Source organism: Vipera ursinii, assembly GCF_947247035.1.
Source record: "Vipera ursinii genome assembly, chromosome: Z".
Taxonomy (NCBI): domain Eukaryota; kingdom Metazoa; phylum Chordata; class Lepidosauria; order Squamata; family Viperidae; genus Vipera; species Vipera ursinii.
This window is the reverse complement of record NC_139517.1, coordinates 50,359,049-50,373,528: the sequence shown is the minus strand read 5'-3', so window position 1 is coordinate 50,373,528 and position 14,480 is coordinate 50,359,049. Positions and strand designations below refer to the sequence as shown.

Here is a 14,480-nt window from a genome sequence, read left to right as displayed (position 1 = left end):
AGCTTTATTCTATTCTACTCCATACAAAATATCTAATATTGAGACTATTAAGAAAAGCAATAGGTTCCTTTGATTTCTTTTGTCTCTAGATACAAATATGAGCTCAAACAAGATAGAACTGGTACAAGTAACTAAGATGTTCCTTCCTTAATATTCATTTTCCCTTTATATCTCTGAAGAAGCATTAACCACATTGTATTAGTTTCCTCAGACACTTTGGGATTAAAGGTAGCCGTCTATTTATGACAATTGAGCTTAAAACATCCACTGCTAAGCACAAGAGTTATTAAGTGAATTGTGCCCCATTTAAAAATCTTTCTTGCCACAGTTGTTAAATAAATAACTGCGGTTGTTAAGCAACTAATCTGGCTTCCTCCAGTGACTTGTGCTTGTCGGAAGCCAGATGGGAAGGTTACAAATGGTGATCACATGATAGCACAACTGTTATAAATACATGCCAGTTGCCAAGCACCCAAATTTTGATCATGTGACCATGGGGATGCTGGAATGGTCATAAGTGTGAAAAAACAGTATTTTTTTCAGTGCTTTTATAACTTTGAATGGTAACTAAATAAATGGATGTAAGTTGAGGATTACTTATAGGACTGGGGCTGTATAATGACATCATTTTATTTATTTATTTATTTTTATTGCATTTATATCCCGCCCTTCTCCGAAGACTCAGGGCGGCTTACAAGCTTAGCAGTAGCCTTCATTCCATGTATATGCCTGCTTATTAGGGCTTTCACACACACCCCCCCAAGCGGCATTATTACAAAGTCAGCTTAATTGCCCCCAACAATCTGGGTCCTCATTTTACCTACCTCGGAAGGATGGAAGGCTGAGTCAACCTTGAGCCTGGTGGGATGCGAACCTGCAATAATTGCAGGCAGCTGGTGTTACTTAAGGAGGCGTTAGCCCACTGCTCCACCAAGGCTCTTTTCATCATGTGGGGTAATGATGGACACTCAAAATTGTAGTCTTGCAGTATTGCCACCTTGTGTACCATTTTGGCCATGATTATTATTGTTATTATTAATTTAATTTCTATACCGCCCTTCTCCCAAAGGACTCAGGGCGGTGTACAGGGCAATAAAATGCAATAAAAATACAATATACAAAAGTTAAGATAAGAATTAAATATAATAGCCCAATTGCAGTAAAAGTTAATTAAAATTACAATTAAAATACCCCAAACCCATCAGACCAGGCCGGCTTGTTCAAATAGGTGAGTTTTCAGGTCACGGCGGAAGGAGCGAAGGTCAGGAGCTGATCATGCTGTTTAACTCTTACCATGCAACAATTACCTCACTCAAGCTGTCAGTGCCACTCCTAGCATTACGCAGTGAGACATTCACCTCAGTAAACAGATGCTAGGTAAAAAGTAGCTATGGAAGCATTTTAATTTCTTAAGCATGACGGAGAACATTGTCAGTGTTAAAGTGTATGGACACATGGTATTTTTCTTTATCTTGGAACAGTGCTGCTATATAAGTACTTTACAAATGAACTACAAACATACATCAAGAGGTAATCAATAGTGCCACGCTACAGACTTCTATAACTTTATGACCAATATTTACAGAAGGTATGGTCTTCTGGTAATCAGAGTTCAAGTCTAAGTAGCAATAGCAATAGAACTTAGATTTATATACCACTCTACAATGCATTACAGCCCTCTCTAAGAGGTTTAGAGTCAGCATATTGCCCCCAACAATATAAGTACTGGAAGGCTGAATGAACCTTGAGCCAGTGAGAATCACACTGCCAAACTGCAGGAAGCTGGCAGTCAGCAGAAGTAGCCTGCAGTACTGCATTCTAACCACTGCACCACCATGGATGCAGAAAACATAAATTATTTTGTTACTGCTACTATTCCAATGAAAGCAGTACTGCGATGGAACACTAAACACTAGGCCACTAATGAGGGGATGATTTTGATATATTTTGATAAAATTACATGCCTAGTTCTCACTGTAAACCATCTATATTTTCAAATTACATGTCCCAAAATATTGACAAAGTCATGCACATTTTGATGTTACCTTTTCAAATTATTTAATATGAAAGACAAAAAGCAGTTTTTGTAACTGCTTATGCTATACATTTTATTTTGTATACACAAATAAAAATAATTCTTCAAAATGTATTGAAATCAATTCAGAAATAATGCAAACTATGGAAGGATAATATAATTATACATATTTTTCTTTTAAGCTGAAAGCCCTATTTGTGTGAGCAAACTAATCCTCAAAATGATTAACTAGCTGCGCCACAGGTATGGAGATTTTTCTGCTGACAATGGCCCTTTTTTGTATTTTTCTATAAAGTAAGCTCTGCAAGAAAGACTTGCAAGGAAAGACTCCTCATTTTCAAGCTGGCTGATGTATGACATCAAATGCAGTTTTGCATATGCAAATACAATCTTGTTGCTACTTCTGATTGCTGATTAGTAATCGCAAAGAAAAACAGAGAACAGAAGACATAATCACATCCAGATTGTTAAATAAAACACAAAGTTAAATCGTTTAATACATTGCCTACTACAATCTTGTTTTGCTGCCTCCTAATTTTTAAGCCTTTCTTAGTACATAGTAAATTGCTTTCTCCAAAACTATTTCATACTGAAAAACATCAAGTATTTATTTGGCAGAATACAATTAAAAGACTAAAGAATTGTATGTTAAGAGTAACTCCCAAATGTTGGAGTGAGTTTGCTATGAATTCAGCTCAGAGAATAATTAATGTTTGGTGTGTTGTGTCTACTGAAACAAGGAACAAGTTGCTGTCATAATCTACACAATGATGATAAAGGCAATGGTGGAACAATATATAATGGGCAACAATTTATTCAGGTTACATACATAAAACAAAAATGAATTATGCTTCTGTACTTTTTCATACAAAGCCAAACCTGTTTTTTTTAATGTGGGTGCTCTCCAGATGTGGAGATTTCAATTCCTTGAATTTCCTACCTAATATAACTATTGCTGAGGTTTTCAGGGGTTGAAACACACATTCTGGAAGCTACCTTGGTTGCAGATTACTGAACTAAATTATTTTTCTTGTCCTCTGCTAATAAATTTAATGTTTAACTTTACATGTCTAGACTGTTTGCAATCAGACTCATAGCTGAAACATGCTTATATCCAAATACTTTACAGAATCACCACATTAAAAAGTGGCCAAAGGAGAAAATCACTCACATTTCTAATATGTTTAAGCCTATTGGTTTTCATCTTAAGCATTGCAAGTTCCATGTTAAGTGATAGCAACAATATAAAACTTTCAAAAGCTAGGGGATTTACATAAAAATAAGAAACTCCTCGGCCAAAGAAATTGCAATAAAACAGTTCAATAACTGGATATATTAAATCTGAATCACTCCTAATTATATAACAGTGGGATGCTGTTATATGTTTTAGCAAGGCTTAGTTATTTTTTGCACTAAAGCTTATTTTTCTACTAATTATCCCATTAAGTGTTATTTTCCTAACCAAGCTCAGTAGTTTAATATTAATACAGTAAGAATTAGAGTCTGTAGGAAAGAAATTAATGAATAGGCAGTATGCATCTATATGTCCCTTTTATTATTATGAAAGATTGAGCCCCACTTTATTTAGGAGTGGATGAGGTTTAAAACAAGTGCCCAGTAATGGATAATGTGACTGTCAGCTAAACTCAAATTTCAAAGTTCTCTAAAATATATTTCCATTAAAAGCATATTAATTCTTTTTTCAATTAGGATCAAATCAGTCTTCTTTATACATAGTTCTTTACAACAACAATATGTAAAGGACCAATGAAAATCAAATATTTAGGAAATAAATACAAATATCCGCAATTTTTCACATAATGTTATTTCGAATATTCTACTTCTGGTGTAAGTATAAAGTAAACCAACATTACCACATTAGTTTTTCTTAGCTATAATTTATCCTATTTTATAAAAAAAATGCATTTTATACAATGAAAACAGGGTCAATATGCATGGAACATCATAGAATGGATGGGTTCAGGATTATGGTGCAGTGGCGAAAAACAGCAGAAAAAAATCATTTGGAACATGGTGCAGTTTCTCCAGTCTTGATTGCCACCTCACATAATGCTCAGCTCCTGTTTTCAGTGCAGATTTTGTATTTGCCTTTCAGATCTTTTTGCAGATAGTAATAAAAGTTATTTTTCCCCACAAAAGACAGCAATATTTTTGAGCAAGCTTCAAATTTCCTTACAATGTTACAAGTTATTTTGCTGTAGGACTTCTCAGAAGAGCTCACCATCTTCCACTGTTCAATTCTAAATTAAGGCTTCGTATATAGTACCATTTATAAAAAGGAGACGGTGCCATGCTCAACTCATATGACCTACTAGGTTGTAAACAGTAGACCTGTCTCAGTTATTTTCATGGGCAAAATAATATCTAACTGGTGGTCCTGGCAAGTCTTCTTCACCATCTATTTCAGGAGCAAATGACACTGTGAGGTCCACATATTTCTTATTCACCACTGGTTTCACAAGTTTTTGCATCCTATGAGATATGATTGAAAAGTTAAAAAAGTAACAGATATATCACAAATGAGTTTCTTGAAAAATAATTAGAAAACTAATTCAAGACATAATTTCTACAGATTAATAGATCTTTAAGGACATAATCAGAATCAATCTGAAAGATGTTAATAAAACTATGCTATGATTGTACAATAGTTAGGGGGCATTGTTAATATTTACTATCAATCTTTGTTTATTGACTGCTCTGACCTAGGGATTCTAGCTTTCCAGAATAATTTTGCTTTTTGATAAGAAAATATAGTTACAGGTAGTTATCACCTTGCAATCATTCATTTAGTGACAGTTCAAAATTACAATGGCACTGAAGAAAGTGACTTATGACTGTTTCTCACATTTACAACTGCTGCAGAATCCCAATGGTCAAGTGATCAAAATTTGGATGCTTAGCAACTAGCATGCATTTATAATGGTCACACTGTCCCGGGGTCACTTGATCACAACAAAGTCAATGAAAAGATTCATTTAACAACTATATTACTAACTTAACAGCTGCAGTGATTCTGCCTGCTACATATTTCAGCTCCTGATAAAATGATATGATTTAGGATGTGTGAGAGATGACTTCAAACTCTACCTTCTGGTCCTTTAATGTCCCCTGCCCTCACTTCTTTTGCCAGGCCTTTGTATATAATAGTTCTTTGTTTTTCTCTGTCTTAAAGACTCTTAACATCTTATATGGATTATTAAAGAACATTCAAGTAGAACATCCACAAAAACATTTTTTAAAAATCCAAAAACAAAACCACAAGCCATAAAATAGAAAGTAAAGATAGCATAATAAATACAAGGTTAAAATCTAAGTAATTTGAATAAACAGAAAAGTGTTTTCTATCTAGGATCTGATCCATATTTTATTTATTTATTTATATTTTGTCTTTCTAGAGCACCCATCTCTATGATTACTTCTTTCCTACTTTTTAAAGAAAACAAATCCAAATGGATTATTCCTAGTGAGCAAGGATTACACAAATCAAAAAGGTGTGCAGATAGCCCCAGACCAGGGGATAGGCAACCTTGGCTCTTTTCTGGGAATTGACGTCCACAAGTCATAAAAGAGCCAAGGTTGCTTACCCCTGCTCCAGACTTACAACAGTTCATTTACAAAGTGATCGAAGTTACAATGGCACTGAAAAAAATGACTTATGATTGTTTTGCACATGATCGTTGCAGAATCCCCATGGTCATGTAATCAAAATTCAGAAGAGTGCAACCGACTCTTATTTATGGCACTTGCAGTGGCCTAGGGTCTTGTGATCACATTTTGCGACCTTCTGACAAGCAAAATGAAATGGCGGTAGCGGTGAGGGAGAACCTGTATCCGCGAGAGGCCACTGTTGTCCAAATAGCCGGGTGTGAGTCTCTCCTCCTTAGATGTGGCCCTAAGGCTCAGTTGGGCTTGCTACTAGTGTACCTTTCACCTAGTCGCGTAGCAGCAGCCCTGCCTGAGCTTCTTGTCATCCTCTCGGGACTGGTGGTTGAGTTCCCCAAAATTATGATCTTGGGTGACTTCAACTTACCATCCCTGGGGAGATCATCTGAGTTGGCTCGGGAGTTCATGGCTTCCATGACAGCCATGGACCTGACGCAGATAATCCAGGGCCCAACTCATGTAGGAGGACACATGCTCGATTTGATTTTCCTATCTGGACAGTGGTTAGATGATCTGGGTGGGGGCTCTCCAATTGTTACGCCCCTGTCATGGACAGATCATCATCTCCTGCGGCTGACCTTCCGCTTTGCCACTCCCCGTCGTGGGGTTACTGAACGAAATGGTACCGCCCCAGGCGGCTAATGGACCCTGGGCGGTTCCAAACAGCGCTTGGCCCCCCACCTGCCTCCTTTGCTCATAGCTCGGCCAGTGCCTTAGTGGAAGCCTGGGAAAAGGCAGCCACAGAAGCACTTGATCGAGTTGTACCCATGCGGCCCCTGACCCGTTGCAGATCCCAGTGGGCTCCATGGTTTTCTACGGAGCTCTGGGAGATTAAACGGCAGAGACGGGGCCTAGAGAGCTGTTGGAGATCCAGCCGATCCGAATCCGACCGATTGCGACTAAGGTCCTTTATGAGGTCTTATCTCGCAGCGCTAAGGAGGGCAAGGTCTAATTACTTTGCTGCCCTTATCGCGTCCGCAGATAATCGCCCGACCGCCCTGTTTAGGGTGACCCGCTCCCTCCTTAATCTAGAGGTGAAGGAGGATCCCTTGCAGGGTCGTGCTGAGGAATTTAGCCAACATCTGCTGGACAAAATCGCTCGGATCCAGACCAGTCTGGATTCCAACTGGGCAGAGTCTGACGATGAGAACATGGACAGTCTTGTTGATGTTATCTGGGAAGAGTTCGATCCTGTGACTCTGGACGAGGTAGAAAGGATCATGAGGAAGCTAAGCTCCACTACATCCTTATTGGACCCGTGCCCCTCCTGGCTGGTTTATGCGGCTCGGGATGGGACACGAGGCTGGATCCATGCAGTGGTAACTGCTTCATTGAAAGAGGGCAGTTTCCCCGCAGCCTTGAAAGAAGCGGTGGTGAGACCCCTCCTCAAAAAGCCTTCCCTGGACCCAGCTGTTTTAAACAACTTTCGCCCGGTCTCCAACCTTCGCTTTCTTGCGAAGGTTGTTGAGAGCATAGTGGCGCATCAGCTTCCTCTGTTCCTTGAAGATACTGATTATCTAGACCCGTACCAATTGGGTTTCAGGCCCGGACACAGCACGGAGACGGCATTGGTCGCTCTGATGAATGATCTCTGGCGGGCTCGGGACAGGGGTCATTCCTCTGTCCTGGTCCTATTAGACCTCTCTGCGGCTTTTGATACCATCGACCATGGTATCTTACTGCGGCGTCTCAGGAGATTGGGAGTGGGAGGCACTGTTCTTCAGTGGTTCTCCTCCTACCTTCTGGAACGTTCACAGTGGGTGTTGGCGGGTGACCAGAGATCGACCCCGAGGCCTCTCATTTATGGAGTTCCTCAGGGGTCGGTCCTCTCACCTCTCCTGTTTAACATTTATATGAAGCCGCTAGGTGAGATCATCCGTGGTTTTGGAGTGGGTTATCATCAGTATGCTGATGACACCCAGCTTTTCATCTCGACCCCAAACCACATCAGTGATGCCCTCGACGTGATGTCCCGTTGCCTGGAAGCGGTCCGGGAATGGATGGGGAGGAACAGGCTTCAACTCAACCCGGACAAGACTGAATGGCTGTACATACTGGCATGTCAGAATATTCAGATTATTCCATCTCTTAATATCGGGGGCGGGTTATTACCCCCCGTAGATAAGGCTCGCAATCTGGGGGTCCTCTTAGATTCACAGCTCTCCTTAGAAGATCATATAGGAGCTGTGACTAGAGGGGCCTTCGCCCAGGTTCGTCTGGTGCGCCAGCTGCGACCCTATCTGGACCTGGATGCCTTGCGTACAGTCACCCAGGCACTTGTGACCTCTCGTCTTGACTACTGCAATGCTCTTTACATGGGGCTGCCCTTGAGAACCACTTGGAAGCTTCAGCTGGTGCAGAGTGCAGCTGCACGAGTGCTTTTGGGGGTCTCCCGATACTCTCATACTACACCTCTGCTCCGTGAGCTGCATTGGCTTCCAGTTGCCTTCCGGGTGAAATTCAAGGTGCTAGTGATGACATACAAAGCCCTACATGGCATGGGTCCGGATTACCTACGGGAGCACCTACTGCCGGCGTCAACATCCCTCCGTCCTGTGCGCTCCCACAGAGAGGGCCTCCTCAGGGTGCCACCAGTCAGAGAATGTCGGCTGGTGACCCCCAGGGGGAGAGCATTCTTGGTGGGTGCGCCAAACCTTTGGAACCGCTTACCAGCTGAAATCCGGATGGCCCCCGACCTTCGCTCCTTCCAGCGTGATCTAAAAACTTATCTATTCCAACAAGCCGGCCTGGCCTGATGGATTTGGGTTTTAAAATTTTCTCACTTTATTGCTTTATTGTATTCTTACTTTATTGCTCTGTACACCGCCCTGAGTCCTCCGGGAGAAGGGCGGTATATAAAACAAACAAATAAATAAATAAATAAAATCAATGGGGAAGCCAGATTCACTTAACAACTGTGTTACTAACTTAACAACTGCAGTGATTCACTTAACAACTGTGGCAAAAAAGGCTGTACAATGGGACAAAACTCAATTAACAAATGTCTTGCTTAGTAACAAAAATGTTGGGCTCATTTGTAACTGTAAATTGAGGAACTACCTGTACTTTGCTATATAGAAGAACACCTGTTCTATTTTAGAAATAAACATATCTTCAAAAACATAGTTATCAATCTAGCCTTATACAAAACACAATTCTTTTCTCCACTCACATCTTAAAAATAGAACAGAAAATTTGAGTGTCTATGCAATATGTCACATTATTTTCAGTTGCAAAATAATATGCTGACAGAATACAGTCATGTGGTGGAACAATAATCTTATATCTCCCAGTAATACTAAACCCATGTTCTCTGCTAACAATGTGCATTCATTCCACTGAACAGACTTATCACAAAAAAGCTAAAAGTGCAGTATTTGTAGTGGAAGAAAATATCCTCAAAAGGGATATTTAAAAATGATATTCATCTGAAACTGAGATTCCTAGAACAGGGCGTTTCAATCTTTTCACCCATTGTACCACTTTTACGATATGGCAACATCTGAATACCTACCAAGGTGTCAAAAGCTTGATGACCAAAAAAAAAAAAAAGGGAAAAAAGTGATGAAGTACAGGTAGTCCTTGACTTACAACAGTTCGCTTAGTCACTGTTTGAAGTTACAATGGCACTGAAAAAAGTGCCCCCAAGCCACAGCTGAGCAAGACACCAGCCTGCCCTCCCGGCGGCGCTCTTCCTCCTGTCTGAGGTTTTCATTGTTGTAAGCATTACTGCTGAGGATTGGCAGCGGGGGTGGGGTGGGTGTTTAGTTTTTATTCCCCCCGTCTGCTGGGTGGTTGCAGCAGGTTTTGGTCACTTCACATGACCCTGGGACACTGTGACCATCATAAATATGAATCAGTTGCCAAGCATCTAAATGTAAATCACAACACCCTGGAGATGCTGCAACATTCCAGCTGATCGGCGCTTCTTCTGGGCTCAGAAGCACCAGAATCAGTGCTGAGTTCCAGCTGGAGCCTGTGGCAGAAACTGGTGCTTCCGCTGAGCCCTGACAGCCCCAAAGAAGCGCTGATCCTGGTGCTTCCACTGAGTCCTGACAGCCCTGCATCTCCAGCCATCTCTCACTCAGGCTTGTGCAGTGCTGCCACCGGTTCAGCTCATTCCCCTCCCCCGCTACCACTTTTCTAGGATGGTCACGTACCACCTGCCAGGTGCCAATGTACCACAGGTGGTACCCTTACCACTGGTTGAAAAGCCCTGTCCCAGAACATTTGCCCTGACAGCAACGTGAAGTTACCAACTGAAGACAACTCTGCAAAAGAAGAGCTGACATTCACAGATCATCATTGGACCCTCTCTATATGAGGAAAGGATGGGCAATCACCCATATGCGCTCTGAGTGGCTGCTCCAATGAGAGGACAGCTTGGTATCAAAAGTGGATTTACAATTGACAGGCCAAAAAGAATATTTATAAAACTATGTTTCATTGGACCTACAAAAGAAACTGGCTAAGGTTTTAAAATGTAAAAGGAAAATACAAATGACAAGCTAAGAGAGTGACCTGGATAATTTGTTTCCTACTGGATTTACAAAAGAGGTTTGTTAAAAACTATGTAGAACTCTATGCAGTGGAACAAAGAAGAAATGAAGAAAAATTCAATATTTCAATGAAGTAAAGATAAAAGAAGTAAAGGTAAAAGAAATATAAAGTTTATTTGATCAAGGTGAAAATAAGATATAGTTACTTCTGGCTAATCTTTTTGTATTTCCCCTAGCACCAGGTTTGAAAAGATTATGTTTTATGGATTTGTTTATTTATAAGAGATGGGATACAGAATAAGGAGGAAAATGGTTGCAAAGAGAAGATGAAGAGTTATTAAATTTGTTTATATCTGTTGTGAATAAAGTTGAAAAACATGTATTATATGTTTTATTTTTCATTATATTATCTTTCTTGTCTTTTTCTTTTTTTCCCCTTGCATTTTCACTCCTGTCTATTTTTTAATTTCTAATTCTGTTTGTATTAGATTTAATTATTATACTCCAAATTGTTAATAAAAGCTATATACAAACAATAGTAGATGTCAATTAATACTGAAATTTTCTCATACTGATCTAGACAAAAAAATTCTCCTGAAAAAATACAGAAGATGAATGTTCTTCCAGGTCAGTGGTACAGAGTACTAATGAAAACCTTGCCCCTAGAGGCTATACAGGTAGTCCTTGACTTACAACAGTTCATTTAGACACTGGTTGAAGTTACAACAGCACTGAAAAAATTGACTTATGACATTTTTTACACTTACAACTTTTGCAGCATCCCCATGGACACGTGATCAAAATTCAGACACCTGGCAACTGACTCATATTTATGATGGTTGCAGTGGCCCTAGGTCATGTGATCCTCTTTTGTAATCTTTCAACAAGTAAAGTCAATGGGGAAGCCAGATTCACTTAACAACCATGTTAGTAACTTAAGAACTGAAGTGATTCAACTTAATAACTGTGGCAAGACAGGTCATAAAATGGGACAAAACTCACTTAACAACTGTCTCACTTAGCAAGAGAAATTTTGGGCTCAATTGTGGTCATAAATCAAGAACTACCTGTAAAGAATAAGCCAAGTGAATTTAAAGGAGACAGTACAAAACAGTTGTATGAGTATTCAAGGGAGGCACCTTGTACAACAAAATTAAAAACAAAATTCTCCTCACCCTGCTACTGGTCATGCTTTACTGATTTAATGGAAATGAGAAGCACTGCATTTCCACGTCACTTCAGCATCTCTAGAAACTTAAACAGATGTGATGATTAACTCTGATAGACCTTATGCAAACCAGGGTTTGAAATCAGCTAACTTTACAGATAATCAAATAGAATTCTCACCATAACAAATGTACTGAACTTCTGGAAAACATAAACCATATGTTATGAATTATCCCAGAAATTCTTGAAAAAATAATCATTGAATCTAAAAATAGTGTGGAACCTTTTTCCTCTCACAAAGAAAACAGCAGTTAAGCACCAGAACATCTTCAGAATTTTTTTATTCCAAGGTAGGTTTTCCCCCCTACCATTCAAACAAAGAAAATGAAAACTAGACTATATCAAATCTTATAAGGTTCTAATGTTTGATGCTAGTCAATGCTGAAACTAGAAGGCCAACTTCTTTTAATCTTTATGAGGAGTAAATCAAACAACAAAAATTGCTATTATTCCTTACATAATCGACAGCATACCAATGTTTCATAAAGAGATCTCCAAACATCTTCAGCGTAAAACAGATTTTTTTGTTAGAAACCCAAAGTCCCCATTAATTTTTGAGTTATGCTCAGTTAAAACTTACGTCAGCTTTAATCGTTTAACGTGGCCAGGCATTACAGGTACATACAACATTTTGACTCCCTGGACAACCATGATTGGTTCAATTCCATATTTTTCCTGTAACACACATTTTAAAAAAATCAACTATACCAGATAGAAAATGATGTATTCAGAAACAAAGGGAAAAACTTAATTCAGTGTGATCATTTTTAGTAAACACGTTATAAAACAAAAACTTCAGCTGATAATAGTTAATGACTTAAAAGACAATAATGCTTTTAATGAAATCTAACAGAACACTAATATGTCTCCCAATTATTCTACTATATATTTTATTAAAATACCTTACTTTGACAGTATTTATGAAGTCCAAGAGTGTGAAATCATCTTTCCCATGAATAATCCATCTATCCCAGATTGTGAAAGATATCCCATTTCTGTTACAAAATAAGAATGTAAAGCATTTTTGAAAATCCCTAAAATAGTGTTGAGGAACAAGGGATTACCAATCTTATGTTGCAGTTAAGCTTTCCCAAGGATGCTTTTTCATGAGGCAACTGGACATGAAAGTCCAGCCCCATGAAAAAGCATGTTTGGGATAACTATAACCTGGATGACTGACTCCACAGACAATTGAGCTTCCACATTGCATAGCAAAGGAAAAATACAGTTCCATTGCAGGTTGCCAAGCCAATGTCATATTGAATTAACCCCCCAGAGTCATTGACTAGATGGGCAACTATGGTAGGGAGTTAGGTAGGTAGGGGGAGAGAGAAACAGAGACAGAGTCAGGGAGAGAGAGAGAGGGAGATTATTGGACTTATTAGAGCAGCTCTAGTAACAGAATAGGGACACGGTGGCTCAGTGGGTTAGGACGCTGAGCTTGTCGATCAGACGGTCGGCAGTTTGGCGGGTCGAATCCCGAGTGCCGCGTAACAGAGTGAGCGCCTGTTACTCGTCCCAGCTTCTGCCAACCTAGCAGTTTGAAAGCACATAAAAATGCAAGTAGAAAAATAGGGACCACTACAGTGGGAAGGTAACAGTGTTCCGTGTGCCTTTGGCGTCTAGTCATGCCGGCCACATGACCACGGAGACGTCCTCGGACAAGCGCTGGCTCTTCGGCTTTGAAACGGAGATAAGCACCGGCCCCTAGAGTTGGAAACGACTAGCACGCATGTGCGGGGGAACCTTTACCTTTACCTAGTAACAGAATATTACAACTAACTCACTTTAACTTCATGTGAATAGGGAGGCATTTTTGTAAATTAATTTCTTGGAATGGATTTAAACTGCACTTCTCTGATAGTTGTTTTGGTAATGGATTTTCCCACCATCTATTAAGGACATTCCCTATGCCTCCTACCTTGGATTTCTTTTAATCCAAATTTTCATTGCATCCTGCAGTGTAACACTATGAACACTTAGAGCTTTGTTCCATATGGAATACAAAATATTTGGAATGTTTAGAGTTCTATCCTGCCAGAACACAATTTGATGGGAATGTTCCAGTAGGACATTTTAGGAAATGCTGTTTCCTAGAACAAAATATAGTTGTATATTCTTTGTATTTCCTGCCTGGTAGCAGGTGATATTCTAAAAAAATTAACTTTACTGATAAACTTTTTTTCAGTTGCATAATATACAGAGATTTCATTAGAAAATTGCATATTCAAAACATATCTTGTTTAATATCTTCCTTTACCTTATTTCTGTTTTTCTAACTGCAGCTGTTTCTGTAAAGACAATTATTGGAATGGCTAAGTTGAAAAAACAGTTCTTATATGCTTGAAATGGGCAGACACCCACTACTTTGATCAATTCCAAAGCAACCTAGAGAAGAAAAAGAAAGGTATGTAAAAGCAGGGGAAAGTGATATATTTCATCTAAAATACAATTAAAATAACAATGGATGTATGCAACGTACATAATGAACTACAGACGTGTATTTTTGTGTGAATAAAAATGCAGTCTTACACACCAAGCCAGATACAGCTGCTGTAGAAGTTGCAATAGCAGGGATAATTTTTCCAGCTATACGTTTTGTTTTCAATCTATCTGCGGGTTCAATGTTATACATTTTGGCACGCAAATTGGAAGCTGCTGTAATAAAGTCTATGTGGCCATTACTGTCATCATCCTTCTCAAAGTTAAGTTCCTTCATCTGTAAATCATCTAATCAGAAACAAAAATTCTTTATTAATTCATAATTATTTTTATTTATTATTAAATGCTTATTTTAATTTTCTTAAGGAAAATTTTGTTTATACTGATAGTACTTGAAAAGATATAAAATTGGAAATCTATTAGAAATATTAATCATTTGTCAGAAACTTCCACTTGAATAAGGAAACAATTTAATAAAATGAAGGTACCTTTCAGCAAAAAGGAATAGTTGGGAATTAACCATATTTTAAAAACATTGTACTAATAGAAAGAACTCTATAAACAAACTTTTTCATTAATGTAGAATTTTAAAA

General features: G+C 39.0%; 1 protein-coding gene across 1 annotated transcript in view; it reads right to left on the bottom strand.

Moving 5' to 3' along the window:
* Nucleotides 1–973: 973 nt before the first annotated feature.
* UBA6 (ubiquitin like modifier activating enzyme 6) overlaps nucleotides 974–14,480 on the bottom strand; it is a 106,989-nt gene continuing 93,482 nt past the window's right edge. The window contains exons 29-33 of the mRNA XM_083377075.1: nucleotides 13,982–14,175; nucleotides 13,706–13,833; nucleotides 12,353–12,440; nucleotides 12,026–12,120; nucleotides 974–4,528 (exon numbers count right to left, since the gene is read on the bottom strand). Coding sequence (XP_083233201.1) covers nucleotides 4,393–4,528; nucleotides 12,026–12,120; nucleotides 12,353–12,440; nucleotides 13,706–13,833; nucleotides 13,982–14,175 — 641 coding nt within the window. The 3' untranslated portion in view covers nucleotides 974–4,392. The remainder of the gene's footprint in view (nucleotides 4,529–12,025; nucleotides 12,121–12,352; nucleotides 12,441–13,705; nucleotides 13,834–13,981; nucleotides 14,176–14,480) is intronic.